The following is a 25,710-nucleotide window of genomic DNA, read 5'->3' as shown; positions in this document are numbered from 1 at the left end:
AAGCTAGTTGAGTACCACTGGGACACTTAAGTGACCATTGGATCTGTTTGTCTCTCATAAGTATTGCTTTTTCTCTAGAGAGCATTTTCTGGGAGCTGCTTAGGCTCTGTGCAGTCAGCTGCCCTCTGATGCCTTGGGTATGGACACAAGGCTGGCCTCGGCTTCTCCACTTCTCCTGTAAGGACTTATGCTGCTTAGGAGTGACCCATACTGCAGGGGAACCAAAGCCTTGTTCTAGAAGCTATGACAGAAAGGGCATGTCCAGTTCACTAAATTTGTCTTCTGGGGACCCCCAAACTCCCCTTTTTGAGTCTTTTCCCCTCTTCCGTGGCATCCTCTGATCCATCCAAATGTGGCCCTCATTCACTCTCACATATGAGTGCCTTGAATAGCCAAATGGGACTGTCAGAAAAAGGCAGTCTTCTCCTCTGCCAGTGACCAGCAGTACTTTTAGAGTGGGCTCTACTGAGGGGACTCACCCAAGCTGAAGAAAGTAGCTCTCCAGCTGTAACAAACTTCCCCAAGGGGTGCAGTGGGGCTTCCCAAACACTAGAAAGAGAGGACATTGTCTTTTTCAGAGACAGGCCAGCTCAGAGGAGGAGGAATGATAAACATTCATTTCCAAGCAAAAGTGGGGCTGTAGCCAGAGCCTGGGGTAGGGGAGCTAATGGGAAACAGCTTGCTGGAAAGAGGGGGACAGAATTCGGGAATGACTGAGACATGCTGTTGAAGTGGGGGGCAGGGAGGAGCAGGCTGATTGAGACCAGCTGCGGCTCCTCTGCCCCGGAGATCTTTGGACTCTGCACGGGGCGGGCTTGGAGAGCCAAAGCTTCCCCACCCACCCAGACTCCTGACTCTGGACTTCCGAGTCCAGAGCCCTCAGATGCAAGAGACCAGAGGGGGACTCACCATCCACCAGCTGGACGCCTCCTTCCCATCGCCAGCCCCCTGCCCTGGCTGCTCCTGCCCTCGGAAGGCCTGGAGGAAGAGGCCAGGGAAACAGCCCTCCCCATTCTGCCCCGTCCCTCCATCCACCCAGCACTGGCATCTGGAGATCCTATGGCCCAGGCTCACTGGGGCTGCTGCCCCTGGCTTGTCCTCCTCTGTGGTATGTGCATCCTGGTCCCTCCCTCCCATGCTGGGAGGGCAGGTCCAGCTGGAGAGCAGCTCTGGCCTCTCCCCTCTGGGCTCAGAAAGGGTTGGAGTGAGGGTTGGGGCCCGGGGTTGTCTCTTTCTCTCTTGGTCCTCCTCTCTGTCTTGAGGAAGAGGAACCCCAGGGCCAGTCCTCAGGGTCCTTGAGACTCAGGTCAAGTCTGGGTTTCCATTTCTACCTGTTAAAGAAAAGATGATTCTGGCACTTGTTAAAAGAGTGAGGAAGACTTCATTCAAAACTATTGCAATAGGGGAGAAAGATCAGGCTCAACCCTGAATACAGCAAAGATGGCTGAGGACTTAAAGCCAATGACAGAGTGATGGGGGCAGTGGATGGAAAATTACTAAGAGGAGCCATCAAGGGTAGGGGAGTTCTTGCTAAGCCAGCTTCATAAGATTCTTACTGAAGGCAGGCCAAGGTGAACAGATGAGTAATTTGATCAGATAGCAAAGGTGATCAGATATTCAGGGTAGAGGATTGCCTCTAAATTGACATAGCAAGATTCTTATTGAGGACTGGGTGATTCAGGCCCAGCAAGGACCAGATGGACACGGAAGGCCAAAGTCATGTTCTAGTGAAGAAGAGGCTCGGAGGAGCCTAACTAAAGTTTGGTCTTTGTCACTCCAATGGTGCCCTCTTTGTCCTCTTTGGTTACTAGATGCCCACCTCAATGCCCTCCACACCCACTCCACCCCAAGCCTTAGAGAGGCCTCATTCCCTTTGCTCTCTGTCAGCAGAACCCCACTCATTCAGTTAGCACCCAATTCCTGAGACCTCCCCAATATCAGGCCCCTGTGTCAGGGAACACAGAGCCTGCCCTTGGTAGTCACAGCCTTGGCCTTAGAGAATAGCAGTCTGGGTGTTGAGACAGACATAGGCTGGCTGAGTCTTGCTTATTGTGTTAGCATCTTAGCATCACCATCTGGCCAAAGATTTCCTACAGAAATGGGGGTTCATTTTCTTAGATCAACAGTATGGGCTGCATCTCCCCCTTGAGTTTATGAGTCCAACACAGTCAGGCAGGATATTTATGGTGTTAGATGCCAGCCACACTCTTATCTGTAACTCAACCCACTCAGAAGGTAAAAGTATAGTGTCTCCCCATAGCCAGGCCCCCATTACCCTCTGAGGAGATCCCTCCTAAGGGAAGGGGCTAGAGAAAAGGACTATCAGAGACCACTGGACTCCTGGGTTGGACAGCCCAGAGCCTGTGGGACTTAGCCCAGTGTTTGGTATACAGTAGATACTTAGGAAATGTTTGCTCAGTGAATACTGGGTGACTCCTTGGGCCAGACCAGATTTGAGGTGGAGGCCCAAATTGGAAACTAAGTCTCCATATACTCTGCCCTTTCTGTGGCACCACCCTTCTATGGTTTACTTTTTGTGCTCAGATGGCTGTGGTTCAAATCACTGCTCTACCACTAGCTTACTGGGGCAAAATATGGGCAAGTTACCAAACCTATCTGGGCCTCAGCTTCCTCATCTATAGAAAATATATGGTAATACCCACCTCACAGGCTTGTTGCAAGTATAGAATGAGATACTATAAATTACTGAGCTTGAGATTCTCTCTCTCCCTCTCTCCCACTCAAGCACTCTCTCTCCCTCTCTCTCTCTCTCACTCAAAAAAGATTCTTTCTCTCCCACTCTCTCTATAGGAGGGTAAATTGAAGGTGGAGTGATTATTTAGCGAGATCCTCTACAGAATTTCAAAGAAAATTTGATTACAAAAATTTAATTTACATACAACTCTTCCAGTTTGGAAAACCCTGAAAAGTCTCAATTAGATTAGAAAAGAAAAGCTGACTTAATGAGGACTAAAACCTATGCAAAAGTGGCAATCACTTGTCAGTGAAACAGGTTTCTTTGATTATGATCCAGGGTCCCATTCAATTCAGCCTAATTTCCTTCTAATGAAATGTGATTATTTTTATCCTAAACTAGAGATGGACAGCACTGCTTGTTTCAAAGGATGGAGGCCCAGTGGAGACAGGGAGCAGGATTGAGTCCTTGTGCTCTCTAGGAGCTAACTGGTCTCCCAGTGACCCTGCATTTGTCTCTTGGTTTCTAGCTTTGGGTGCCTGGGGCCACCCAAAATCAGTGGACCTGACAGCAGAGGATGTGAGAAACTGCTTAACCAGCCCTCCGGTAAGGCCCAGCCTCAGACCCGCCCCACAGCTCCCATCTTCTCCCCATCCCCCATTGGCTCTGTTGCTAGGCTTTCTCTCTACCTGCCTTTCACCTGGCTTCCAGGCTCTGGGGCTACAGTGTCTGATTAACATCCATCAAGGCGGGCAGCACATTCTCAGGTGTCTGACATGCACGCCTCATCCTTCCCTCTCATCCATTCCCACAGCAGGTTATCTACCTCTGTCTGGGTTTGGGCAGCCCCCCTAGAGGGGAGGAGGAGGGTCAAAAAGGAGGGTGAGGGGCTTTAGGTAGCCTTGGCTGAGGCTGGGCAGAGGCAAGGAGGAAGATGGGAGGGAAAAAAAATTTGTAAAGGAACAGCACAAAGGGAGGCACAGAAGAGAGGAGGGAGGAAGACACCTAGAAAGGCCAACGAAAGGGCGAGAGGTAGGCCCTAGGGTGTGACTACAGGAGAAGGCATAGCATATAGAAACTGAAAGGTCTCAGCCTCCTAGCTGGAGACAAGAAGATTCTTTCCACACCCAGAGTAAGGCGAAAGAGCTTCTTCAGTCAGGGGGAGGCCAGAGGCGAAAACTGGTGGCCTGCCAGCAGTTCACTAAGCCTCAGAGCCAATGGGGTACATCTGCTTGCAATGTCAACTTTTTGAGACCACTGGGGCAGTCAGATGGGTGGGGCGGAAACTTGAAAAAATCCCCAAGGTAAGACTTCCTGATGAAATATAGGCTGCGCAGTTACATCTGAATTTCAAATAGTGAATAATGTCTTAGTATAATTATGCCTCAAATAGTGCATGGGACATACTTATACTAAAACATTATATGTTGCTTATCTGAAATTCACATGTGACTGGATGGGCATCCTGTATTTTTATTTGCTAAACTGCCAATTCTGCTGCCAAGGTATCCAAAGAAAGATCGTCCTTCTAGCCTGGCCCAGTGCCAGGGCTCAGATCCCTAAAGTTCTCATCTATGCCCCCACCCGAGACTCAGGTCCCATTATTGTCACAAGGAGTTTCTCTCCAAGTTCTTCAACACCTCCATTTTTTCTCAGCCCAGGCACCTTATTCTAGACACACCCATAACATCAGCTGCCACCCCTTTCCTCTCCAGGCTGGCCCAGCCTGGCCACACCCAGCACAGGCTTAAGGCGGGGCTGGTGGCTCCTCTGGATGCGGGGACCCAGGCATCATTTTCTCTAAGCAATATGTGTCTCTGTGTGCATCTTGGTGTCTTCCTGTCACATGTCAGTACCTTCCAGTTACTGTGGTCAATACCACAGCACGGCTCGCAGACCTCCGCCACCAGATGCACATCAAGAATCTTTCAGCCTACATCATCCCTGAAACGGATGCCCACATGGTAAGGGACAGCTCCTCCCCCACCCTTGCCCTCTACTATCCTGGGTCAACCACCAATGAGAACAGGGTACAAACAGGAGGCTGCTAAGATTCAGAAGATGAAGGCAGAGAAATGACTCAAATGGCAAAGGGAAGGAAGTAGGAGGCTTGGACATGTGAGTTTTAGGGTAGCTAAGAGAATCTATTCTTTTACATAGGAGAGAAGACATTGCCAAATCTTGCCTTCAGGCAATGAAACTATAAACAAGTTTAGAATCAATTTTGATCAATTCCTAGATGGCAGGTCCAGAATGAATGTTCAGGGCATGCCTGCCCTAGGAGATTAGAGCGTGGGCTAGGAATTGGACCAGAAGAATTCTAAGCTCCCTTCCAGCCCAGCCTTTCCCATAACTTGGTGGATTGAGCATTGGAATGATCAAGAGTCCCAGACTACACAAGTTTGGGGTATAGGGTGAGGAAGGGGAGGAGACAGGAAACAAGATGGTCTGAACAAGAACTGCTTTTCCCAAAGCAACAGTCCTACCAACCCATCCCATGCTTTCCCCACCACTGGCTCCCCTTCCATCCCATCCACCTTTTGAGCACTAGCCTGTTTGGAAGAGAAGGCATTTTAAGTGTTATAAGATTGCTTGAACTGGTTTTCTCATCTTGGGTAAGTGTCTCAACTTCTCTGAGCCTCAGTTTCCTCTTCTGCAGGAAATAATGAGATCTGTCTCAAAGGATTATGATAATCAAAATGCAATTATGTAGAAAGCCCTCTGCAGAAGTTATTCATGATGTACCTAGTGTACTGTACTAGACTGGGAAAGGTGTAGTGACAGTTGGAGTGGAGAATCCAGAAGAACCAAAAGACATGATGCCAGACAACACAGAATTTGCATTCTGACCAGGGAGACAAGAACAGGCCAGTGCTGGATTATGGGATTGAGACTCCGAGAGATACAGTTGTCCAAAGGAAGGGAAGATGCTGAGATCTGGGGGAGTGACAGAGGACTTCCTGGAAGAGGTGCCCAGTGTGCCTGGGCTTGTAGGACAGTTTGAATATGACCAGACAGAAAGAACTGGGATGTGGTTGGGGCCTTGCATGGGGTCTGCGTCCACAAAGAAAGCTAACAACAATGTTGTTGATTTCCTAGAGCGAGTACATCGGCACACGTGACAAGAGGCGTGCGTGGATGACAGGCTTTACAGGGTCTGCAGGTGACAGCCATTACCCAGCCCTTATCACTTCTGTTGGTTGACCCAGAGGTAGTCACAGAAGCTCTAATATGGCCAGTTCTCAGAAGCCAGGACCCCAAGACCTAGTGTTCAGTGGCCCTGTCCCCCCTCTACCATTCTGAAAAAGGTCACCAGGGCATACATCTCATAGCCTACCAGTCATATTTCTCATGAGGCAGACGGCAGGAGGCTTTCTTCCAGTGCTTGCTGCCAGGCGTAGCTTAGCACACTCTGGGCTCCATTTGTGAAACAGCTGCCACTTTCACATCTAGCCACTAGGGGCCCGCTGATGCCCTTCACACATGACTCACCTGGGGAAAAAGTTTTATTTAGTGGGTCCTTCTCCGACATCACTTCACATAGCCAAATGAGACACAAACATAAAGGCACTTTATGGGGTCCCAGTTTCTGAAGGGGCCTCCCACTCTGATCCTGGCCCCCTGAATGAAATACACACTTCCCTTGATGATCCTTAAACATTCCTCCCCTGAGCTTCAAGCTTCCTTGCCTTACCCGTCTTTGCCAAAGACACTGGGTTTGGCTTCTCTGCCTCTCCTCAGCTAAGCCACTGGCTTAGTGTCCCTATCAGCCACTGAGTCTTGATACTAACTACCACGCCATCTTTCCTGAGAGCACCTACATGCAGCATTGACTCTTTCGGAAGGCCAGAAGCAGACCCCACTTGTCCCTTCTTAGGTGAGGCCCTCAACACAGAACAGAGATGCCTGACCCAGGATGGCTTCCCCCAGTGCACTCCCGAATATCTCCTGCCTCACTTTCTTGTAATGGAGGAGGGAAGTTCTTTCTGGAGACCCCTTTGGCATTCTTAGAGCCAGTACCATATTGCCCATGTAGTAACTAAGGCCACCATCCTCACCTTCATCCTCAACTCAAAATTTCTCTATTCTTCCCCAGGAACTGCAGTGGTGACCATGGGGAAAGCAGGTCTCTGGACCGACAGTCGCTACTGGACCCAGGCTGAGCGGCAGATGGACTGCAACTGGGAGCTTCATAAGGAAGGTAAAAGGGTCGCATGGACTTGTCCCCCAAGCTCTGAAATCTGGACTAGGTTCAAGAAGGTACAGGTAAGAGGATGCATGAAAGGCCATACTAGGCTTCTATGGGAAAATTTGGAAATCTGAAGCTGTTCCTCACCTTCGAAGCTGACATCAAGGAGGACAGACCTGGCAGGACTGTCACAGACAGAAGACTGACTGGAGGGCCTGGGACTGTCCCTGGAGATGACACTCCATTCTTTCCTGTCTTCCCCCCCAGTTGATACAACTTCCATAGTCATCTGGCTCCTTGCTGAGGTTCCTGTTGGAGGGAATGTGGGCTTCGACCCCTTTCTCTTCTCCATTGGTATGTTCTTCCCTCATTCCTGCATTTGTCCACAGTAACAAGGGTGACTCTGCCCCTCTGGGATGTAAAGAAGCATACCTTCATAGGAGGGACAGGATGACTCTAAAGACGGAGTGTGTCAAGTTATAGTTGCAGAATATTTTGCAACAAAGATTTACTCATGGGTTGTGTAATGCAAATATATTTTTAAAAATGAATGCATATTTTTTTAAGTCATGAGTACAGAGACCCAACCTAGAAGACTCAGGGAATCATTAAGATCTAGCAGATCTAGCCGACAAATATGCCAGGATGTTCTTGAACCCAGAACTATCCTCTGTGCTCCAGAGCTGTACCAATTATGGTACTAGAGTCACTTGGGAGCCCTCTTCTGAAAGCAGCTTAGAAGGGTCAAAGAAGTTCAGTGGGCTTCTGAGCAAAGCAGCATACTCCCCTCCCCCCAGAATCACAGGTCCCTGAGCTCTGGGAGCCCAGCCACCTGGCCAGCCTGCCCTCAAGGCAGGGGGGGGAGGGGGGTCTTCACAAATATGTACCAAAAGGCTTCCCCTTCTGAACTGGCTTCTTTGCCAGCCTTTCCAATGGTGTGAACATCACCATTCCTTTGGGCTGTGACACTGAAGCTCAGTTACAATGGATAGTACTGAGAAGAGGGCCCCATAGCCATTGGTGCTTAAAAAGATAAGCTTAGCCAGTTGGCTGTGGGCAGGGTTGGGGTGGGCCCAGGGCAATTAAGCTTTGGAAGCTGCAGAAGAAGGCTGAGAGGGCATTCTCTGAGAGAACCAGACTGCTTGGACCTGCTTTGGGCAGCTGGAGCTTCAGGAGTGGAATGGGAGGCAGAGCAGATAAGGACTAACTTTTCCTGAGTCACAATTTTCCTTGCGGTGTGAACAGGCAGGGAACAAGTGACTGCTTCCTGTTTCTGCAGGTTCCTGGGAGAGTTATGACATGGCCCTCATAAACTCTAACATAAAACTGGTGTCCATCACACCCAACCTTGTGGACCAGGCATGGGGGTCAGAGAAGCCTCTGGTTCTGAGCCAGCCCATTTATGCCTTGCAGGAGGCATTCACAGGTAATTCTTTAAGTCCCTTCTCCTTCCCAACTTAAAGCAACACATACCTGTTGCTGCTCCTTTGACTGAAAATTTTGTCCTAAGAACTACCAGAGCAATGGTTCTTGAACCTTTGTGTGCACCTGAATTGCCTGGGATGATCATTTAAAAAATCGATGTCATCTCAAAGAGTCTGAATCCAAAGGTCCTCAGAGCATATTTAGAAAACACTTTGAATAAACAGTGTTAGGACTTGAAGACAGGGGGAGCGGGAAGGGGATCTGAAGACAGAAGGAGCAAGAAAGGAGGAAACAAGGGAGTCAGGGCAAGATGGAAAAAAAGAACCCCACCCCTTTGAAGAGAGAAAGAACATGATATGAGTTGCTTGTCTGGTAGTGGAGACTGGTGGCCTTCCTGTAATAAGATGACTGGGGTCAGGTGGGCCGGGCTGACAAAGGAAGTATATAACTAAGTTCAGGGTCAATCCATGGCACAACTTAGGGTTCAAGTTTTGGCCGGACCACAAAGGAAAGTTGACTGACCTTCCAAATTCTAACATCAATAATTTTCATCTTGACCTCATTGATACCATCTAAATACATCATGAAAGAACAGCATGCTCTACGATTCTGTTAAGTAGTAACTAAAATCCTGACCACGACCAGGCTATTGATTATGAATCACTGTCTTGGCCACCACCACCCACTACCTCCCCAGGAATTCTGAACAAGCCAATGGACTTGGATTCCTAGCAATATTGGGCAATCTGAGAGGCCTCTTTCCACACACAGATCCGTGCACATTTCTTGCTTGAAAAGGAGTCAAAAGAGCAGGAGGGAAATTTCAAAATAGTAAGGATGATGAAACAAGCTAAAACTGCCCAATTTTCTTTATCCGTTCTGATATAACTTGCAGAATCATTCTGGATCTCACAAAAGCTTTTAAAGAAACTTGCTATCCAAGATTGTACCATCATAAGTAATACTCATCCCATTCAGATAAAGAAGGGAGCAGTTATGTTGGGAAGGGGAAGGGATGAAGGGGGAAACCCTTCCAAGGGACTGAGGGAGAATTCACATGGGTTTTGTCACTTCCCACAAGTGACAGGATGCTGAGCCTTCATAGGCTTCTAATCTTCAAGGAAAAGCCATCTGGAGCCAGAACTGAGCCTGGCAGCCCAAGAACAGAGTTCTTGAGTCGCTAAGCTTACAGAGACAAGAGAGACTTTCTCTCCAGTAAATGATAAGCTTTAAAGGGGTCAAAGAGCAAAGAGAAGAATGGGAAAAGTTAATTCAAAGATACCCGTAAGCATCAGACAAATTAAATTTGCCTTCATTTGTTGTCACAAAAAATGTATCACATTCATGAACCTGGATAAGATAATTCCAAGGGAAATAAGCCAGAACAGGCCCCACATTGTATGGTTCCATTTGTATGAAATATCCATTATAGGTAAGTCCATAGAGGCAGAAAGCTGATTAATGGTTCCTAGAGGCTGAGGGGAGAAGGGAATGGGGAATGACTGCCTAATGGCTATAGGGTTTTCTTTTGGGATGATAAAAATGTTCTGGAATTAGTTCTGGAATTAGATAGTGGTGGTTGCACAATCCTGTGAACGTTCTTAAAGCCACTGAATTGTGCACTTTAAAATGGTTAAAATGATACATTTTGTGGTATGTGTATTTTACCACAATAAAATAAAATAATCCTTAAAGAGTATCATACCCAAAGCTTTGGTTCTTGCTGAATAGTTTTGCCTGTTTGCATAAGGTTTTTTTTTAAATGGCATTAAGTTCCTTATGTTAATCTCTGAGTCCAACTATGACCCTTAATGTTCATGACCTTCTGCCAGCAAAATCTGAGCCATGCCTTGGGATGGACCCTTCATGTGTATTACAGAGACTAGGGATAAAAGATGAAAACTGAGGTTCTAGAAACAGGATACAAGCATCCTAGAAAGGACAGCTCTGTGACACAGAGTTTAAGGACAAGTCTGGGAACTGACAGTGTTAGCAAGATGGTCCAGTGTCCATACAAATTAGGAGGGTGGGCCATGTAGTCAAAAAGGCCTGGATGGAAATCTCTGCTTCACCCCTTGCTACCTATGAAAACTCAGACAAGTCACTTTACCTTCCTGAGGCCTCAACATCCTTATTTGTAAAATGGGTCAAATAAGGATGAAAACAATGTTCAAGGACCCGTGTCTTATTAGGCACCAGGTTACTTCAGAATTGAGGCTTGATCATGACCCAGCCTTGTCCCTTTGCCCTTCAGCCAAGGCTGCTCTCTTGATCTCTCTTCTGCATGCTTACTTACAGATCAGAAAGTTACACCAGACTTACTATAAATCAAGATACCATTGTATGTGCAAGACAAATATTAGTTCATGTGATGCCCAACACAACCCTATTGATGTGGATACTGCTATGATAACCCATTCTCATTTTGCACATATGCAAAATAAGACACGGAAGGGTTAAGTAATTTGTCCAAGGTCACACAACTAGTAATGGCAGGACCAGAACTTGAACTCAGTCAGTCCAGAGAGTCCATGTCCTTAATAACTACAGAAGTAAGAGTTTGTTTGAAGAAAGTGTTCTATTGCTTTTAAAGAAATGGGAAGGGGTGCCTGGGTGGCTCAGTAGTTGAGCATCTGACTTCCGCTCAGGTCATGATCTCATGGTTGTTGAGTTTGAGCCCCACATCAGACTCTCTGCTGTCAGTGCAGAGTCTACTTTGGATCCTGTCTCCCTCTCCTTTTACCCCTCCCCTGCTTCCTCTCTCTCTCTCTCTCTCAAAAATAAACTTTACAAAATAAAAAAAAAAAAAGAAAGAAAGAAATGGAAAGTGATTGCCCTAAGGGAGCCCTCTCAGGAACAGAGTGCCAAAGGGAAAATATGTTGCTTATGCTTTCTTTGGCTCCTTTGCTTCAAGGCAGCACCTGGCAGGAGAAAGTATCTGACATCCGCAGCCAGATGCAGAAGCATCCCAAGGCCCCAACTGCCATCCTTCTGTCAGCGCTTGATGAGACGGCCTGTGAGTATGGACTTATGGACTGGATGGGCACCTCAGTCCCCCCAACCTCCAAGCCTCCTGGGCCTGCAACCCAGGACTTCTCCCCGAGTCACTCTATCATCACGGGTTCCGAGAGCTCCATGGCCATGGCCTGTGGGAACTAAGAAGGCTAGAGGGCAGGAGATCATGTCTGCTTAATAAGAAAACCAGGAGGCCCAGAGCAAGCTGGAGGCAGCCCACAGGCCATCAGAAGAAGGGGCTGAGCACATCGGCAAAGGCTGTCCCATGAAGGGAAAGGGGCCTGGCAAACACCTGCCATCAGCTTGGCCACCAAACCAGGGGCATTCAGACTCCCAGCTTTAGCACCTGTTGCAGCCCTATTCTGTTCCAGCATGGCGCAGGGCTTCTTACCTGACCCCAGCTCTGGGCTTCAGATATTCTGGGAACCCACTGGAACTATGCTGCTTGCTGGCAGGGCATCTTCATTTTTCAGGGAGAAAGGGGGTCCATCGCTCTCATCAACACTTCAAAGCCCCCCTCCGCGTCAAATTGAGAAATGTTCAGAGGCAGATGTGCAGGCACACTGCTGGGAATCTTTGGGGCCTAAAGCAAACGGTGGGGCAAAGGTGTGCAAATCTTTGCCTTGGGCAGATCAGCCTCAAAGAGGCCCCATCAATTCTCTTCCCCAGGGCTCTTCAACCTTCGTGGCAGTGACATCCCTTATAATCCCTTCTTCTACTCCTACACATTGCTTACAAACTCCTCTATCAGGTATGGCTTTTCCTTGGCTTGCTTTCCAGGACTTCCTCCAACATTCACCCCTTGCTGCCCTATCACTTACCCCGCCCTAGTAAGCAGCATTCCCAGGAACCTGCTGCCTGCCCCCACAGGATCCTCTGGGAAGCCTCCAGTGGGCTTTTCCTGACCCCTTGACCTCTGTTCCCACCTACTCCAAATATGGTCTGCTTGGATTTTTGCTGAAGTTCCTCTGACCTCCAGGAAGTGCATCAACCTTAGAGACCCTCAGGACCCTCCTTATCTTCCCTTCCCACCCAGCCTATTTGTAAACAAGAGCTGCTTAAACTCTGAGACCCTGAAGTACCTCAACTCCGACTGCCCGGGCTCCATGTGTGTGCAAGTCGAAGATTACAGCCAAGTCCGTCACAACGTCCAGGCCTATGCCTCAGGAAACGTGAAGATCTGGATCGGGACTAGCTATACTACATATGGGCTCTATGAAGTGATACCCAAGGTAGGTTTGCCAGGCCCCAGCCTGGGACAGGCATCGTCCCTGCCCCTGCTCCATCCCTGATAAGTCTCAACCTAAAGTCTCAACCTTGGCCATTCAGGCAGTTGGTCAGTCCCCTTCTAGGCCTCCCTGGGAGGAGATGGAAAAAAAGGGAGTAGATGTCTGTCCACGGAGAGTTCAGAGATTGTCAAGAAGACTAGAGAAGGAACAGTCTGAAAGAGCAGAGGCTTTGAAGTCACCAAACCTGAGATTGGGTCTTGGTTCTGCCCTAAACTGGCTGTGCAATGACCTTGGACAAGTGACTTAGCCAGTCCGAACCTCTGCTTCCTCACCTATAAAATGGCAATAAGAGTCCTGACCTTAGAGAACTTGCTCTGAAGAAATTTAGAGGAGATGGTCTATGTAAAGCCTGCTGCCTGGCACACAGCAGTCACTCAGTAAATGGTAGCTGTTATGATATGATACATGCAAGAAACTCACATTGCTAGATTAGCCCATTGACGGGGGGGGGGGGGGGCAGGTGCTAGAGTCTGATCCATCCCAGAGCACTGGTGGGATCCCGGGGCAGGGAGAGAGGGAGACAGAGAGAGAGAGATAAGATTAAACTGGACAGAGAAGATGGGGAAAGACCCATGTAGCCAGAAAGCACAGAAAGGAAAGGTCATTGCCATTATAGGGAAGAGCAAGTCTCCCCTCAGCTGGGCTTTCCTGCCAATCCTTTTCAAACACCACTGTGTCCTGGAGATGCTCCCAGACCTCTTCCTCTCTGTCCATAACAGGAGAAATGCATAGAAGACACCTACTCCCCAGTGATGGTGACCAAGGCAGTGAAAAATAGCAAGGAGCAGGCCCTCCTCAAGGCCAGCCACGTAAGTCATGGGCAGACTAGCCTTTTGGGAACTCCTGGTCTGATGAATAAGAAAGGATTCAAGGAAAGTTCAAGGAAGAAGTTCAAGAAAACAGAAAAGTGGACACCAAACACCTGGGCACCCATCTGGGCTTCATCCCCTTATGCCAGACCTGGTACAGTGGTTTAGGGCGTGGTTCTTAGAGCTAGGGTGTCTGAATTCAAATCCCAACTCCTCTACCTACCTCCCAGCTGGGTGACTTTGGGCAAGTTGCTTCACCTCTCTGGGCATCAGTTACTTCATCTTCAAAATGAGTATCATAACAGTAATCTACAGCATAAGGTTGTTTTGAGGATTAAATAGATAAACATATATGCTATACAATATATAATATGTATAAAATATATAAGTAATCTATAATTAATATATTAATTGTAATATATAAGTAATATAAAATATAATATATAATCATATATATGTGTGTACATATATACATTTACATGCATAGACTATGTGTATACATATAAATATATACTTATATAAATAAATATATATGAATATATGAGTATATAAATTATATAAATACATAATTATATACATAGTATATACTATGTACATAATTATACAATTACACACATATAATTATATTGAATAATTATATATATATATATGTATATATATCTTTTTTCTTTGATCACTGCCTGGCACATTCCAAGTGTTAAATGAGTGTTAGCTGGCCTGATTTCTTCACCCTGGCAAGATGATGGCTTGCTCTTTTGGATATTCCTGTTCAAATTAGAAGAAACACTTCATTTTACAAAACTTTCTTATAGATCATTTTAAACGGAGATAGAAGTAGAGAAAATAGCATAATGATCCCCACACAGTACCTCTCTGCTCCAGCCCTCTTCAGCTCCTGGCATTTGGTCTACAACTCCAAGTTCATTGCCTACGCCCCCACCCTCCCCCACCTTCCGCTGCTGGCTGATTTTAAAGCAAATCCCAGGTATCATACAGTGTCTCCTGTCAACACCTTAGTATCTCTAAAAGAGAACACTTCAGGAAGTGTCTCTAAAAGATAAGAACTCTTTGCAGAACATAACCACACCGTAATCACATATAAACTTTAACAAGAATCCCTTAAGATCATCAAATAGTCAGTGAAACCCTCGAGTTTCCAAAGCTCAGCTCCTGGAGCAGCCGCCTGATCCCCTTGATCCCAGAGCCCTGGCTGCGATCCTGCAGCAGCCCGCTCCTCTGCTTGCCCGCTGCAGGTGCGGGACGCCGTGGCTGTGATCCGCTACTTGGTGTGGCTGGAGAAGAACGTGCCCAAAGGCACGGTGGATGAGTTCTCGGGGGCGGAGCTACTCAACAAGTTCCGAGGGTGAAGAACCGCTGCCGACATTTTGACCAACTATCTTTAAGGGTGGGGGTGGGAGCAGGGAGGGGCACCTGGTCTCTTTACTTCAGCGGGAAGGAAGACCCTCTTTGTATCTGGGGGCCTCTCTGAAACAAGAAGTAGCAGGTTTTGGGGGAGGCCGGGGAGCTGGTCAGGGCGGGTTGGATGACAGTGCCCGGAATCACTGAAAATGGGACACCTAGAAGGGCCAAAACCCATCAGTGCCCCCTGGTGTCTGCTTCAGGCACAGACCCTGCCTCCCTGGGGAAGGCTGGCTCAGGCCAGGTGGGGCTCCTGGGTCGCTGGCAAATATCTAGTTGCAGAGTGAAGTCTTCTGAGGGCACGCATGGCCCAGGCCATAAGCATACTGTAGGTTTGAGGTGCAGGATGCTGCTCTGGGGCTGGGGAAGCTTTCAGACGCAAGTTGCTAGGTTTCTTCACTCCCGCTTTACCATGAACTCACTGTGGATAATGGGCCTCGGTTTCCACATCTGTAAAGTGGGGGAGGAGGGGGATGAATTGGTGTCTACGGTCCCTCCTTCTCTGACCTTGAATGCTCTATAACTGACAGACTGGAGCCTGGGAAGACGGTACCAGGAGGTGGGGCTGGGAGAGCCAAATGGAGTCTGGCTGAGTGAGGCAGAGGCAGCCATAACCTTCATTTGCCCTGATTAGATACACTGGGTCTAGCCTAGACTCTGAGCCCATCCACTGACCATTCCTTCCATGTACTTTACAGAGAGGAACAGTTTTCCTCTGGACCCAGTTTCGAAACCATCTCTGCTAGTGGCCTGAATGCTGCCTTGGCCCACTACAGGTACTTCAGGAGAAGGAATTTTCTGGGGCCCTGTAGGTGTGGGATCCTGGGGTATATGCAGGGGGGAGGGAGTGTGGAGGAAGGAATGCTCTGAGGCCCGGGGCGCACATTTAAGGTTTGAGACCTGTTAGCTCTGTGGAGGCTCTGATAGGCAGTGGAGTTCAGTCAGGAATTGGAGTCTTCTTGGAATTAAAAGGCCTGAGCAATTTTCCCCACAAAAGACTGAGACATTGTGAACACACAGGGCTGAGGGATCTGGAAGGAAGGCAGGGCTCCTTCTGGATGTTTTTCCTTGGCTTCCTGTGAGTTATTTTTATTAGCTAATTCTTAAAGCTCTCGAGTACATGGGGAGAAAGCCCTATTCACCCAACCTGAATCAACTAAGGAGGGCCCAGATGTAGGCTAACCACATGTTTGGCTCCATAGAAAACAAACACCTGCAGGCCTGCCTGATAGAATTTGGGGACCCAAACCCACCAGAATGCCTCAGCCTGGCATGGGCCTAGCAGGAAGAGATCAGATAGATGTCCCCCTTTGGCCAACTTGGCCTATCCTAGAATTCCCTTCCCTGGGGTCTCCCAAGCCCGCAGCTGCCTTGGCCCGCCCCTTCTCCCCTCTAGAGAGTAGCAGGGTAGGAACTCCTTGGCCCTACCAACTCTGGCTCTCCAGCGCCACCTTCAAGGACCCTCCTTTCCTATTCCCTGGCTTCTCTGTGGCCACAGAAAGTTAGAGAGAGAGCACTAGACTGAGCATCTGGGCCCAGGCCGAGCTCCTCCCCAGCTTTACGGCACAGCCTGCTGCCAGCCCCTTGGCCACTGCAGGCCTGTTTCTCCTTATGTAGAAGGAGATGGCTGCACTCGTTGCCCTCTGAGGCTCTCCAGGCTCCTGCATTCTGGGTTCCTTCCTCTCTCCCTTCCCGGGTACCAGGCCCTTGCTTGGTGAGGCATAAGACAAGCAGATGTGCACTGAGTACATTAGCAGCATCGACTGAGTACTCTTCCAGGGCCCTTTGGGAAATAAGGGGTGAGGGTGTTCCTCTGCTTCCACTTGGGACCCCCCCACCCTGACCAGTGCAGGGTTAGGCTACTCCTTTCTCAGTGGCTCTCCCCTTCCTAGTCCAACCAAGGAGGTGCACCGGAAGCTATCTTCAGATGAGATGTACCTGCTGGATTCTGGGGGACAATACTGGTATGTACTCCCCACCCTGCCCTGCCCAAATATCTCAGCTCAGACATCCTGGGCTGCCTAAGAGCTGGCCAAAAGCTTTCCCTTCCTGGGTGTGGATCCTTTGTATGAGAAAAGAGAGCCCTGGATTGAATGACCCTGAGCATCATTCCCATTTTCACACTTGGGGATCCCGGCACAGTGGGAAACACACAGAAGCCAAGACATTGGGGATGCCCATGCAGCACCTCTGGGAGAATCAGAAACATCTTTCCTTGCTCCAGTAAAATGTTTTATAAGCCTGCATATTATTACATAGTCTGAACAGTTATGCTTAGCAGCCCTGCCTGGCTGCACAAACACTGCACCCATATTCTCACCAACTCATGCACACACCAGCAGAATGCATCCTCCTCAGCCCTCTCTTCCCATACTGCACAGATGAGGTGACCATGTCAGGCTGGGAGTGGGGTAAGATTAGGCCTCCACAAGCAGAAGGCAAGTGAGGAGAGAAACAACCTCAGAGGATGCCCAGAGCACAGCTGAAACAGGGCACACCTATCAGCATGGGTATGTCTGTGAGTAGATATGTGTGAGTGCTCTTCAGAGTGTGTACATGACCATGTAGGGTTATGTAGGAGGATACTCTCTCCCCTCCCCTGCTCCAAGACTCCACAATCTGTGTATCAACCTGTGTGCTCTCATTGAAATTAGTATATAACCACAAAGTGACTGGTACCCCTTCAGATGTGTTACCTTTGTACAGTGCACAATCTGAACACCCATACATGACAGCCATGCAGAATTCACTAAATAACCCCGGTTTTTCCAAATTTGTGACCAATCATTCACACAAGAGTTGAGATGAGATGAGCCAGTAGATGTTTTCCTTCTTATCTAGGAAGCAAGTGGGTTGTAGAAAAGCTTGGGCAGGGTTGGTGGGGCTGGGGGGCGGGGGCAGGTCAGGAAGGGGTGTGCTGAACTGATGGAAAAGCAAGGAGTTGTTTCAGTTTCCCATTCTCTATCCTGTGGAAATGGTGAATGTGCCAATGGCAAAGGCTCTTCGCTTATTATTAGCATAGCTCTGGGAGCTAACCCGAGAGCTTAGCCCAGCAGTCTTCACTCGTCACCAGTCTGGCATTGGGTGACTGTGTACTTGAAATGGCCAATGGGCAAAGAGGAAGTGAATTTGTGGGGCGTTGCTGGATTGGGGCATGCTCAGAGCAGGGTGAGGCCGGGGACATGGTCACCTCACTTCCCCTTCTCCTCTTCTGAAGAAGTCTGCCACACCCTGTGACCTGTTCCAAGGAGGAATGCCCAGGGCCCTGGGACCATGTCTCCCCTCCCCCCTCTTAGTGGTAGCCACAGGGGCCATCTGGGGAAACAGCTGCTGCTATGGTTGGGAGTCAGAGTTTTTGGCTTCTGGCTTCAGTTTCCTGGGACTCTGAGCAAACCCTTGGGTGAGATCCATGTTTACAAGGAGAAAGCTGTGTAGGGAGTCAATGCTTGCTCAAGGTCTGTCTTCACTGAGGCTCAGAAAGGGAGATGGCTCATGGCCTCAATTGCCTTATCTGGGAAATGAGGATGATGAGGCACCCTCTGCTACCCTTCCCAGGGAGCTGCAAAAGTGTTCTAGAAATGGTAAATAACTATGTGAATGTGTAAGAGTATGATGGTCTCTTTGAATCTCAGTTTCTCCACCTGTAAAAATGGGATAGTCCCCTCCCTCTTGCCTCCCTGAAAGCCTGGTAGAAAATTTGCTTGTAAAGCCAGACTGAGCCAAGAAACTCAGATTTGTAAAACAGCCAAAATAGGTGCAATGGGGGTGGAGTATGTATGTGGGGGATCAGAAATGTCAGACAACATAGTGATTCTGAACTTAATAGCTTTGCAGAGTCCCTTTATGCACAGATGCTAAAGATGGGAAATTGACAATGGCATCTATGTTCTTCCTTTAGCCCTAACTCACCTCACCCCCACCTTACTCTTACCACTCAAACCCCAGTGGGAAGCACACACGAAGCACATGGCCAAGCTGTATATGCTGATTGTCCTTCTCCACAGGGATGGAACCACAGACATCACCAGAACAGTCCACTGGGGGACCCCCTCTGCTTTCCAAAAGGTAAACATTGGACCCAGAATGCCCCTACCCACCTTTACCCAAGGGACACCCAAGCAATTACTCCAGCCAGCAAGAGCCCTTCATCTTGCAGAGGTTAAAGCTGAAGCCCAGAGAGGTAAAGTAGTTTGCCCAAGTCACACAGCAAGTTAGTACCAGAAGACCCAGTGCTCCTGGCTACTTCCCCAGAAATATTTCAGGCCACTGACGGGGCCTCAGCCAAAGGTTATCATCATTCCATTTCAGTGAATCAGTGGACAAATATTTATTTAGTGCTGTCTGTGTGCCTAACCCCGTGCTCAGTAGAAAGGAGGGGAAAAAAGGCATTCCAGACAGACAGAAATCGCATGAGCAGTCTCAGAGGCAGAGGTGGAAAGGAGCTAGAAGTTTCCAGAAAGCAGCGAGGGCTGGCCCACCTGGAACAGAGACTGGGATGTCATCTCTGTACACTGGGGGCTTCTGGGTGGTAGGGAACAGGGAACCATATTCATGTGTTCAGCAAGCAAACTGGGGCTCAGACGTGGTGCTGGAAATAAAGAACAAACAAAAGCTGGCCAGGCCTCAAGGAGCTCAAGTTTAGTGGGTTGAGTACACTGCCCCAGGCTGTCATGCACAAGATGACAAACCTGTGTGCTTGTGTGCCTGCGTGCGTGTGCGTGTGTGTGATGAGAGGGACATACCACATTGCCATAAGGAGTGAACAGGAGAAGAGGTTGCTGTCAGCCCACCTCCCTCCCTTTATCTTCAAGGTAAACAACGCAACTGAGCAAGGCTGACCTGCCAGATTGTGAGGCCCCAATCCAAACCTGAGGCCTGAAGGAAACTCAAGGATGGTCATAATAGTAATAAGGGCACTGACCTATATTTGAACATTTACTGTTTGAAGCACCTCATGTGCATGAGTTGACCTACTTTTCCCAACAACCTTGCGAGCTGGTACTGCGATCATTCCATTACAAATGAAGAAACTGAGGCACAGAGTGGTTAAAGTAGCTTGCCCAAGGTCTCAGACTTTGTGAGTGGCCAAGTCAGGATTCTAGCCCAGGGAGTTTGCCTCCCAACCCCATACTGTCAGGCCTCAGCCCACCATCATCTATAAGAGTCTCTGTGGACCAGTTAAAGAGAACCACATGGACCAAGCTCCAGCTTTCAACACGTCCCCCTCAGAAACTCCCAGGATCCTCCTCTTACTCACCATGTTACCTCTCCCTCTCCCCATCAGGAGGCATATACCCGTGTGTTGATAGGAAATATTGATCTGTCCAGACTCGTCTTTCCTGCTAATACATCAGGTGGGTTTTGGAAACCAGGCTGTACCCAGGGGTCCTGATTTCACTGGACCCAGACTGCCACTCTGGAAGGCTAGTGCAGCAGGGATTATATCACCATCCCATCCATTGTATTGATGAGAAAATCCATCCCAGAGAGTGAAAGCAGCTTGCTCAAGATCACACAGAGGATTACTGGGAGAGCCAAGCCTTCCACCCAGGCCTCCTGCCTCCTAATCTAATACTATACCTCAGTGGGGAGGGGGCAGCTGCTGTGGGCTGTAGCCGTCATGGGAGGATTCCTAGAGGAAGCAGATGTCTTGGTGGACGGGGAGAAATTATAGTAGAGCCATCAGTCTAGGTAATGTAAGTATAACGTAGGATGTGCTGAAAATAGTGCATGCTAACCTGCCTCTCAGGAGCCACTCTCCACAGGTACCATCTTGGTAGTTGGCTCTGGGACAAGAGCTTAGGAAGGGGCGAAGCAGACAGAGGTCAGGCTGACTGACTGGGGGCCATCTCTCTTCCAGGGCGAATGATAGAGGTGTTTGCCCGCAGAGCCTTATGGGATGTTGGGCTCAATTATGGTCACGGGACAGGCCATGGCATTGGCAACTTCCTTTGTGTGCATGAGTGTAAGTGTCTCGTCAACACTTCCCTGGGCTCCCCCCCTCTTGTGAAGGAGATAGAACATTGCACTGGTATGGAAATGACCAAGCCCCACAGAGATGCAGTGACCCACCCAGGATTAACCGGCTGATGGGAGGTGATGCTCCACGGGGTAAGTGAGAAATCCTGGCAACTGGCCACTCCTGCTGCTTGCTTGGCATCCAGGAGGGCCTCAGAGAGAGGAGTGGCAGGTCAAGGCCTAGCAGCTGGCTGGCATAGACACCAGAGTAATAAAAAGCAGGGCCAAAGTGGTCTCTGTGCCAGCCCCAGCTAGACAAATGATGTGGTGGACAAGTGCTGCTGGAGAAGGCCCAGCTTCCCCAGTTGGTTTCCCAGTTACCTGCTCTTCCCCAGAGCCTGCTAGTTTCCGAGCTGGAGAGTACGAGAAAATTAACACCATGCCTACATCTCCTCTTCCAGGGCCAGTGGGATTCCAGTATGGCAACATCCCCATGGCCAAGGGCATGTTCACCTCCATTGGTATGTCTCATGGGCTCTTCCACCCCCTCCCCACCCCAAGATTAGCCCAGAACTATAGTCGAGGGAGTGCCAGCCTGCAGGGAGCATGCCATGCACAGATCTACTGGGCTCCACCACTCTCAGTCCCGAATGGATTGTCACACCCCAATCCTAGATCCCTTCAGCTCATACACTCATTTTGCCTTTGGGGGTCAGTTCCTGGCTGTACATCCAAACTCTGGAGTCTCCACTCAAAAGCTGGGGTAAGAGGACAGTAGTACACAAGGAGATGGGGGTGCCTCCAGGATCCAAGTGAGCTCTTAAGTCTTCCCTGCTGGGCTACAAGGCCTGGCAGGTTGCCTCTGTGTGGTCAGTGAGCATATACCCAGTGGTGGGTCTGCTCAAGCCAGGGGTCAGCCAAACAGCTGGGCCCTCCAGTCACTCCTCAATTGGGACAGGAAACACGGGCTTGGGTCTTCCTCCTGCTTAATATCACCAGCATCTCTGCGTCTCCTAGAACCTGGTTACTATCAGGATGGAGAATTCGGGATCCGTCTTGAAGATGTGGTCGTTGTGGTAGAAGCAAAGACCAAGGTAAACTGCTGCTGAGGTGGTCTAGAGCTGTGGGTGGCACAGCAGTGACTTTGGGTTGCATGGGGTATTAGGAGGGTCAAAGGAGAAGGACATTTATTAGGCAGACATGAATTTATTTGGAGTTTTCCTGGGCTCTAGAAAAATTCCATAACTTAGGGTTTCTCAAATCTGTTTGCACACTAGAATATCCACATCATCAAAAGAGCTTTTTGTTTTTAATGCCAGTGCCCAGGTCCCACCCTAGACCTAAATGAATCCATATACTTGCCCTAAATCATTGGTCCTCAATGCGCATAATAATGGCCAGAGGAGCTTGTTAGACATGAAGATTCCCTATAATAGTGGCCAACAGGATAAAATACCTATATATCAACTTAAAAAGACTTATATGGAAAAAATCTCTACTGAGGGACATAAAAAAGATTTAAGTAAATGGTGCTCTCTGGAAAGAAGCCTCAATATTATGGAGATGTCATTTCTCCCTAAATTAATCTATACATTCAAGACAACCACAATTTCAATGCTAACTGGATGCTCTTGTGACTTCACAAAATGATAGTAAAGTTTATTTCTAAAAATAAACGTGCAGAAATAGCTAAGTAGCTATTTATAGCTAAGCTAGTAAAATTCTGAAAAGGAAGAGCAATAAGGGAAACTAGCCTTTTCAGATATTAGCACAGACTCTGAAGGTACTGTAACTAAAACAGTATGGCACTAGAAAAAGACAGATGTAACAATAAAACAGAATAGTCAGTCCAGAAATACACCCTCTAATTTCTATATACAAAATGGGAATTTAATTTATAATAAAGCTGGTATTTCAAAACAGTCAAGACCATAGATATTTAATAAATGGGCAGGGGGGAAAATGGCTAATCATTTTGGGGGCTTATAAAGTGAAGAACCTTACTGTTACACCCAAATAAAATTCTGAATGGATCAAGATTTAAAGGTAAAATCATAAAAGATCTTGAAGAAATTCTATATAAATTCATTTATGTAGGGTGGAAATGGATCTTTCTATGCAAGACCTGGAAGCTGTGAAGGAAAAGATTGATAAATTAAATTTAAAACTGTCTCTATGGAAACAAGACGATAAACAAAGTCAAAAGATGTATGACAAACAGAGCACATACAACAGAGAAAGAATGCATTTCCTTCTTTCACCATAAGCTTTTTACAAATCGATAAGACAAAAATAGGGAGGGAAAATAATCAAAGGGCACGAAGTGACAACTCACTAAGATCAACACAAATGCTCCATAAACGTGAAAAGATGCTCAACTTTATTCTTAAAGAAATACAAATCAAAACAACAATAGAATATCAAGTTTCACCTGTCTGATTAGCAAAAATGAGAGATTTTGGTGATACCCAGTACTGGTGAATGTATGAGGAAATGGGCCCTCTCACATACTGCTGGAGGAAATGCAAATTGATACAATCTTTCTGGAGGACAATTTGACAATATCTATCAAAACATCGATTTAAAATGCCTATCCATTTTGTCTCAGCAATCCCTCTGCCAAATATGTATCTTCTGGATATAGTCCCAAAAGGTCACCAAGCCATTTTATACACTGATGTTGATTGTAGTATTTTCACTATAGTCATAGTGTAAAAGAAGTGGAAACAGCCTAAATATCCATTACTGATTAAGTAAATCATCATCTGCATACTATGGACCCTCATGCAGCCCTCAGAAAAGAGTGAGGTAGATATCTTTGTGCTAATATGCAGTGCTCTCCTACGTTTACTATTAAGAGGGTGGTGAAAAGATGCAGAAAAGCAGGTGGTAGGATCCATTTTGTGTGGATTAAAATACATACATACATACATACATACATACATACATACATACATACCGTATATGTCTTTAATGTTTTCAGGAAGGAAACCAGGCAGGGAGGATACTTTCAATTTTTATTGTGTATCCTTTTGTAGTTTGAGTTTTCTAAGCACAAGCATGCAAAGGATCTCTAGGAAATGGGAATTATGGACTATTTTTTCTTCTTTATATTCATCTCTATGGTTAGCTCCATTGATAGATACAAAGAGATGTGGCTGGATAGAGAGAGGAATATATAGAGATGTAGACTACATGAATAGATATAAAAACCTAATAACTTACCTTAAAATTATTTCAATGTAGTTTCCCAGCACTGTGCTAGAGATTTTCACTCCAGTGGTCTGGGGGTGGGGAGACCCTGGAATCTACATATTTAACAAGCCCCCTCAGTGCTGTAGATGCACACCCTTTGAGAAGTACAGACCTAAGTCTAAATTTTAGGAATTCAGAGGGAAGGACCAAAGGTGAAGTGCTAAGTGATAGACTGGGGTTTGGAGGTAGCCAAGGGGACTGTAAGAGGTTGAGGCCTATCTTGAGTCTCAGGCTTGACAAAAGTCAGTTCCTTATGCCCATGGCTTGAGTGGAGTGTTCCCCCTCTCCCTTCAACCTAGCACCTTCTCCTCACTCATTCTTCTGCTTTCCTACCCAGTACCCGGGGTCCTACCTAACATTTGAAGTGGTATCCTTGGTGCCCTATGACCGGAACCTCATTGATGTCAGCCTGCTATCTCCAGAGCAGGTAAGGGATCCTCTGCACTTCCATGTTTTCGCCCGTGAACCACTGACTGCCTTCTTCCCAACCCTGGGCCTCTCTCACCTCTTCTCACCTTACCCCAAGACCCTCTGCCACTTCCCTCGCCTGGGAGGGTCCACACTGTTGGCATTTGTAGGCACACCCTGGGGCATCCTTCCCATACTCACCAGAGACCCCAAAGCTTCCAGAACTTTCTGGTCCGACCAACCTACCCAGCCCCAGGTACTGAACTCCTGGGGAGTCTGAGACTGAGTCTCTGGACTCTGCCACTTCAAGTGCTAGGATAAGCCTCAGTCCCTTCTTCTGTAAGATGGGAATACTTATTCTTGCTCTACTTTCATTCCTGAGCCTGTAAGCCACTTTGATCTGCCACCCATCCCATGAAAGTCACTATGACACTAAACAGCCACTGTGGTGAACTGCCTCTAAAAAGGCCGAGAGAATGCCTGTGGCCTGAGGATGTCTGGAGACCTGTGGGGTACCTAAGAGTACCTGGGCTGAGGTGGGAAGCTGCAGTACCACAGCAGGGGAGCTGGATGGCACCGAGGCCTCACTTCTTGGCAGCCTGGCCTGGGGAGGCCCTCACCCCTCCTTCCCTTTGCAGATCCAGTACCTGAACCACTATTACGAGACCATCCGCAAGAAGGTGGGCCCAGAGCTCCAGCAGCGGCAGCTGCTGGAGGAGTTCGAGTGGCTACAGCAGCACACGGAGCCCCTGTCAGCAAAGGCCCCTCATACGACCCCCCTAGCCTCTCTGTTGGCAGTCTTCTCTCTGGCCATCTTCAGCTGCAGTGTCTAGAGGCTGAGACTCCCTAGCCAACCCTCTAGCTCAGCTCCCCTCACCCTGCACTTCCCTGCCAGCCCCTTGCTCGAAAACCACTACCCTCAGCCTCCTTCTCCAGGATGAAGTCCCACAGACACAGGGCTGCTTGGCCCCCGCGCGGGCCCTCTCTAGGCTTGTACACCTCACCCTGGCCTCCCAACCCCTAGCCCTGGGATAGGAAAGCTAGCTACTCCCTTTCCCCCCTGTGAGCCCAGTAGGCCTAACCGATCTATAACTTGGAAGAGCCTCTTACCACTGGCCCCCCTCAAGACCACTATAAGGCAGTACCCTAACCCCTGGGGAGTCCATGGCCCTGGGAGAGCCCCACCCTATCGCCACCTGCTGGATAGAGCCAGAGCTGTTCCCACCCCCACTGGCTCCTGGCATGCGG

At 48.2% G+C, this 25,710-nt stretch overlaps 1 protein-coding gene across 1 annotated transcript; it reads left to right on the top strand.

Moving 5' to 3' along the window:
- Positions 1-1,059: 1,059 nt before the first annotated feature.
- XPNPEP2 (X-prolyl aminopeptidase 2) lies at positions 1,060-25,295 on the top strand. Its single transcript, XM_039250790.1, has 21 exons — positions 1,060-1,108; positions 3,225-3,301; positions 4,549-4,659; positions 5,795-5,858; positions 6,792-6,896; positions 7,152-7,238; positions 8,164-8,310; positions 11,224-11,325; positions 11,994-12,075; positions 12,361-12,556; positions 13,333-13,422; positions 14,676-14,785; positions 15,540-15,617; positions 16,734-16,805; positions 18,846-18,906; positions 20,126-20,195; positions 20,702-20,806; positions 21,261-21,320; positions 21,817-21,893; positions 24,392-24,481; positions 25,101-25,295. The coding sequence occupies exons 1-21, from the start codon at positions 1,060-1,062 to the stop codon at positions 25,293-25,295; spliced, it is 2,028 nt and encodes a 675-aa protein (XP_039106721.1).
- The last annotated feature ends 415 nt before the right edge of the window (positions 25,296-25,710 follow it).

The sequence above is a fragment of the Hyaena hyaena genome, unplaced genomic scaffold (genome assembly GCF_003009895.1).
Source record: "Hyaena hyaena isolate Hyena2069 unplaced genomic scaffold, ASM300989v1 scaffold_383, whole genome shotgun sequence".
NCBI lineage: Eukaryota > Metazoa > Chordata > Mammalia > Carnivora > Hyaenidae > Hyaena > Hyaena hyaena.
Note: the sequence above shows the minus strand (reverse complement) of the source record. Positions and strands in the feature narration are given on the sequence as shown.

Bases quoted from the DNA above. Each gene is read 5' to 3' on its own strand.
- XPNPEP2 (XM_039250790.1), top strand. From the start codon at position 1,060: ATGGCCCAGGCTCACTGGGGCTGCTGCCCCTGGCTTGTCCTCCTCTGT. The intron at 1,109-3,224 runs GTATGTGCATCC...CTTGGTTTCTAG, and splicing joins CTGGCTTGTCCTCCTCTGTG to CTTTGGGTGCCTGGGGCCAC. The intron at 20,807-21,260 runs GTAAGTGTCTCG...CTCCTCTTCCAG, and splicing joins CTTCCTTTGTGTGCATGAGT to GGCCAGTGGGATTCCAGTAT.